Source organism: Centrocercus urophasianus, unplaced genomic scaffold (assembly GCF_019232065.1).
Source record: "Centrocercus urophasianus isolate 14NV4802_14NV808 unplaced genomic scaffold, USGS_Curo_1.0 seq_14, whole genome shotgun sequence".
Taxonomy (NCBI): domain Eukaryota; kingdom Metazoa; phylum Chordata; class Aves; order Galliformes; family Phasianidae; genus Centrocercus; species Centrocercus urophasianus.
This window is the reverse complement of record NW_024884586.1, coordinates 47956564-47962563: the sequence shown is the minus strand read 5'-3', so window position 1 is coordinate 47962563 and position 6000 is coordinate 47956564. Positions and strand designations below refer to the sequence as shown.

At 43.7% G+C, this 6000-nt stretch overlaps 1 protein-coding gene across 2 annotated transcripts in view; it reads right to left on the bottom strand.

Annotated features, from left to right (window-relative positions):
• Positions 1–801: 801 nt before the first annotated feature.
• RTN1 (reticulon 1) overlaps positions 802–6000 on the bottom strand; it is a 95086-nt gene continuing 89887 nt past the window's right edge. For both annotated transcript variants that reach the window (XM_042814156.1, XM_042814157.1), the window contains 6 exons: positions 4919–5126; positions 3896–4034; positions 2947–3016; positions 2539–2585; positions 2397–2455; positions 802–1605 (listed from right to left, as the gene is read on the bottom strand). In XM_042814156.1, the coding sequence (XP_042670090.1) occupies positions 1563–1605; positions 2397–2455; positions 2539–2585; positions 2947–3016; positions 3896–4034; positions 4919–5126 (566 nt within the window). In that variant the 3' untranslated portion in view covers positions 802–1562. The remainder of the gene's footprint in view (positions 1606–2396; positions 2456–2538; positions 2586–2946; positions 3017–3895; positions 4035–4918; positions 5127–6000) is intronic.

Sequence of the window (6000 nt, the reverse complement as noted above, 5' to 3'; positions counted from 1 at the left end):
ATGTAGTTCTTCTCTTCTGGGCAGGTACCCAGAAGTTGAGCATTACCAGTTGAACTCCCAGTGCCCCACATGATGTTATGATGTGGGATACCAAAAACCAAAAATCACAAAACCATGGCAGTGGTCATTGTCAATATTACTCTCCTGAGAAATACAGGACACGCACTGGCCATTTGAATGCACTTGTAGGAAAGCCTAAGAAGCAGCTAAAGCTGGGGTAGGTGTTGAATTTTAACTCCTGGCTGCAAACTGCACATGCTGAAACAAACATATTGCGTTTGATCAAAAGCAACACGTGTCACACTGAGGTGTTTGCTCTTGTGCTTGAGAAAAGATGTTGGTGCCTCTATGCAGGTGACAATTCAAAATGCTCCAGTACTTTTAAATGAGAGCAAAGAAAAATATTTAAATAGAAACCTGAAATGAAAATAATGGTAGCTGAGACCCCTCCCAAGAAATAAGTGGCCCGGTTTTCTGCCATCTCCTCCCAGACATTTGTGTTACACGTTTGTACGCAGCCAGCCACCGCTGCGGCCTGAGCTAGGACAGATGTCACTGTGTCTGTGTGCAAGAGATGAAGATGAGTTTAGTGAACAAATCAAAGGAGAGATTTCAATTCAAGAAGTTCAGATAAGCGTTTAAGGACCTAGAGAAATGCTGGACAGGCTACATACTGCAGGTGGTTGTATGGGACGCATCATTTTGTGAAGTGAAGCACGTGTGGATCACAAGGGAAGGGAGAGGGAATGTATCTGTCCAGTCTGCAGATGTCACAGTAATTCCAATGGCAACGAGAGGGAGGACTTTTTACATTTAGTAACATTTATTTCTGCATTCGGTATCAAGTACATAAGTGCAAATATTCAGAGTCCATAATTAAGTCCATTAGGAACTACAGAGAATGTAATACAAATTGTAATAAATTTAACAAGCTGGAACTTTCCAGTTGCCATACATGTAAATCAGCCTGTCAATCCCTTACGACAAAAGTACTGGGTTTTGTTTTTGTATTTTTGGAGTTATACAAAACTGATTACCATAAGTACCGATTACTGTTTATTTTATTTGTGCTGGAAAACACTAAAACATCAGTCTACAATCTATATAGTTAATAAAGATGAATCCAACCAGCAACCCAGTGACGTAGAAGCAATTTTAACTATTGCATCAGTGCGCTAAGCAGGAAAGCCCCTAGCCACATGTAACATTGAAAGTTATAGAAGCAATGCCAATAGAAGAAGGAAAAACACTAAAAAAATAAAATAAAAAAGGTCAATATTATTTAGGCGCTCACCATCATGCACTTTATAAGCAACACAAAAAACCACATCTAGTACACTTTTCTCTTTGCTATACTTTAGTGCTTGACACAAGTGATTGCAAATATTCTAAGTGCAGAAGCAGCAGGGGAAAAGCACTGCTTCCGAGTTTCACATTTCTAATATCATGGTGTAGAGAAATAAAAGAACGATAAATTTGCAGTAAAGTGTAAGAACAGAGCTGTTTCACTCCAGATTCCCCCGTTATTCATTACTGTAGTCGATGGATTCTTGATGTCTGCTTTACTCTGCCTTTCTCTTAGCACCTGGGATTTTAGCCTGAATCCTAGAAATAAAGAAAAAGAATTGCATGTTCAGGCAGTAAGTCCATTCCAGCAGATCCTCAGCTGGTGTCCTGGCTAGGGGTAACTGTGATCAGTGTGTTGTGGTGACAGGTGGACTACAGTCTAACAAGAAATAGAGGTGATTCCTGCCCATGCGCTCCTACAGGCCCCACGCTGTAAATGTCCTGGTTGGCAATGGTTATGTAACCACAGGACATGCTCAGTGATATTCTCCTGCCCTTTGTTTTCCTACCGTGGGCTTCTGTGTACTGGAAGCCAGGAATGAAGCTTAAACAACAAAAAAAAATAAGCATAGCCTTTTAGTGCTGCCCAAAGCGACGTGTTTTCAAAATCACAGAACTACTGGCTGGAAATGTCTCCTGGAAGCCTGTCAGTCAGCCTCCTCCCAACTGCAGCAGGACTATTGCCAATGCCAGGTCAGGATGACCAGGGCTCTGTCCTGCTGCACCTTGGAAGCCTCCAAGGAAGGAGGTGCTGGCACCTCCCCGGACAGCCTGCTCCAATGCTGTACTAATCTCCTAAAGAAAATTTTTTCCCAATATCCAGCATCAACATGTTAAGGTAGATTTGTGTGTCGCTCCTTGCAAGAAGGAGAGGAGGATGCAGGATCTGCCTCAGCCTATGCTCATCTGGGAAGGACTGCAAGCTCCTGCATGCTACCATCTGGGTAGGGCATCACTGATAGGGCACGTTGTCCCCAGGAACACCCAGCTCTCAGCCACCCCAGAATACCACAGCCTCACAGCAAGGTCAAGTGTGCTACTGAACTCACTTTGCCACAACAGTGTTTATGTGGGTCCGCACGAGTCCCAAGTATTGATCAATCTGTGCCTGCAAAGACCAAGAGGAGACAAAGTCAGGGAGGCATTAACAAGGCAGAACCAGATAGACACGGCAGAGCTGCACAGACGTACCTGATACTTGTCATATACAACAGGGAGAGTAAACATAGACACCACAGCTGAGGAGAAAAAGAGCACAGTGTTAAATTCCTGCTGATCAGATTCCTCCAGAGAAGAGACCTACTTCAAACAGCAACAAACGGATGGTGCCACTTGGTCAGCTGATCCACCAGGGATCTTTGTATTAAAAATCGACTTTGCTCAAATCTCCCAAATATGGGTTTTCCATAGCAGCTGCAAAACTGTAAAACACACATTGAATCTAGCAGTATGGATAATGGAATAGGAATAATGAACAAGGCAAAGTAAAAATTGGTGGTTTAACTATGGAGAAGGCACAGTGATTAGAGGCTATTTTGCCTAAGCAGAACCAGGGAATTGAAATTAAAAGCAGATTTTAAAAGAAATGATGATTTTTACCCATTATCAGAAGAGTCAGGCCATTGAAGAGGGCTCCCACGTAAGTCAGCAGCCACATTAGTACTGCAAACTAAATGAAAAACAGATCATTACATCAACTCCAGTGTCAGCTAAGAAGAAATTAGTTCACTTAAGTAGCTGATATAATGGCACATTAGCCTTTTTTAATGTGTAAAGGGACTTGTTAAGTAAGGCAGATCAGGAACTAGGTATTTTTTCTGGGTGTATAAATCCATTTTCCTTTCTGCAGTTTACTGCTTCTCACACTCCTAGCTGAACTTTCATGCATATTTTGGGCTTAATTGCATTCATTTAGGACCTCGCATGGAGCATGGCATAGGGAGATTTCTGCATCCAGTTTCGATGAAGGCAGGGGTCATTCAAAGCCCTGCCTGTGGCTAAAAGCACAGTGATAATTCCAATGACTGAAAACTATTGAGAACTGGGAGAAGGGTAAGTTCTTCTAAAAGTCTGTAATAATTTAGAAGCCTAACCTATGTCTGCTCTCTTCATGATCTTCCCTTTGTTCTAGAGAACATCAACTTGGGTGAAGGTTGAAAATAAGTATCTGTCACAGCAGGGAAGGAAAGAGGACAAGCCTCCACAGAAAGAAAGTCCACAGTTAGGAAAACCTGATCAGCAGAGAGATTAAAGGGAAGGACACCATTTTGTCCTTTGGCAAGGTCACAGCACGAGAGATGCTTCCAGACCTGCAGGAGCTAAGCTGGTCCTCATCTTTTGTAACTCCTGTGTTATAGATAAACAAGTGCAGATAACCTAACTAAGCTACTGGAAGCAAGCAGATAGGAAATCAAATAGCAGAGCAACTTTGATATCTGGAGCTACACAAAACTCAGCTTTATAAGGACAGTGTCAACATGGGAAACAGCACTTTGAAATGTAAATTGGTTCTCTAGAGAGGGGTTAAAAATATTTGAAGAAATCCTACTTTTAAAGAATCCACAAGGTCCTGAACGAGAAAGAGCCTCCTCAGCTCTTTGACTGTGCTGTTGACGTATAGCTGGAGACAATCTGTGTATTTCTGAATCTGGTCCTGTGAGAGATTCATTTCCATATCCAAGTAGGCTCTGCCAGAAACACAGGGCAGTTAGAAACCCAGCCAGGTTCACCAGCGTGCACACTCATGCCTGTATAACCATCACCCCCTCCTCCCCAGCCCTCGCTTTTCTGTAGCAGGAGCAATGTCACCCCCTCCTGCAGGCACACAGCCACCAGCACACCCTGCCTTCACCCTGCATTACCTGTCTGCCTGGGCAACTGCACGCTGCACTGGGACTGCCTGACTACAGCTTTGCCCTGTGCCCACGCAGATCCTGGTCTGGATGGGCTCTTTCTTTATGCCTCCCAAAGTAGGGTGAAAATCCTCGCTGGCAGAGTTCCCCGCAAACTTCTGTGCAACACTACTGTTGCAGAAGGGGACTCCTCCAGCTAGCAGCCTCTGGAGGAACAAGTGCTGCTGCCTAGCCATGTGTTACCTTGGGACCATTGCTGCCCAAGGCAAACTCATCCCCTTCTTGCTCCTCCAACCCTCTGCCTACCCTACAACTCTCACTAAGTTATGCTCAGATCTTGAGTCCCTAGTAAAAACAAGGGACAAGCAACCCAACTAACATCTTTCAGGGTGTGTTGGGAAGCCACATCAGTTCCGTGAACTGGTTCATGGGCTCACTGGAACAGCAGAAGATGAAGCTTCCATGATCAGCTGGAACAAACATCCCAGGAAAAAATGTCCACGTTTCAGAGGACAAGTGCTTTCACAGATTTTTATCCCCCCTCCTCCCAACCCATCACTCTAGAGTCTGAGCCAATATGACTCTCAAGACTCTGGACAATGGAAACCCCTGTTGTGAGCAAGAATTTTATAGAGCAGCAGCTGAAGAAATGTGACTTCCACTAGGAATGGATCCTCCACAAGACACCCGATCCCCAGCCGTGACCACAAAGCACTCACTTGAAGGGATGGCCCTCGTCAGTCTTCTGCACGGCCTGTAGGACTGATTTGTAGATTCTGAAGCTAATGGTGGCCGAGAGGCCGGCGAGGGCCAGGTAGGCCACAACACTGACGACGCTGAACTGGGTCAGGGAGAAGAGCAGCAAGAGGAGGCTGCCAAACACGATCCCTGTCTGCTTGATGTCGCGCCAGTACAACAGGTTGATAGCTGGGGAGAGAAGAACAACGTGTTAATGGCTGGAGCTAGGAGGGCCTCGAGACCACTGCCATGCTTGGGGCTTTCACTGGAGGATGAAGGGAGAAGAGGTGCTCCTCCTCACACCAACATCATCAGGAAGTTCCATGGCTGAAAGCAGCTCCGTGACTTCAGAGGTGGAGGAAAGGAGAACCGATCGCCTAGCTGGAATCCTTGCACTTTATGTGGCTGGATTCTGTCCTCAGCACAATTTTGCAGAGAAAAGTTAAGGAAAAAAGCTAATAGAAGTTCCTATTTTTATTTATTTTTTTCTTTTTTTTTTAATCACTAGTCCAAATGTTGTTTTTCCATTTCTGGATCAAAACGCCTTCAAGTTTTGACTGTTGATAAACAAATGAGAAATTTGGGGTTAGCCACAATAAGCCATTATCCTATTCAGCTATTCAAAGTTTTGACATCATTTTGTTACTTCTGAAGTAACAAAACTCCTAGTTTTGCCACTGCTTAATAATCACATGGGTAGGAAACCATTCACTTACATGGGCAGAAAACAAATGGAACCAGAAAACGCAGAGTAATTCCTCTGGCTACTACAAATCTGATCATCTCAGAACTATTTAAAAAAAAAACAACTTTCTTCTTTCTTCTTTCCTTGCCTAGATACATGGGAGGAATTAGGATAAAACACTGGGAAAAAAACATCTGCCAACAACATATTTTTACATTTATAAAGGAGGCCATTTTGCATGGTGCTGTTCACTCAGTTTATATCACTTACTCCAGCAGGCAATCTTACTAACAGAAATAGACAATATAGGATCAAAATTTTAAGAAATGATCACTGAATTCAGTCCACAACAGTGAATTTAATTTATTTACACTGAGA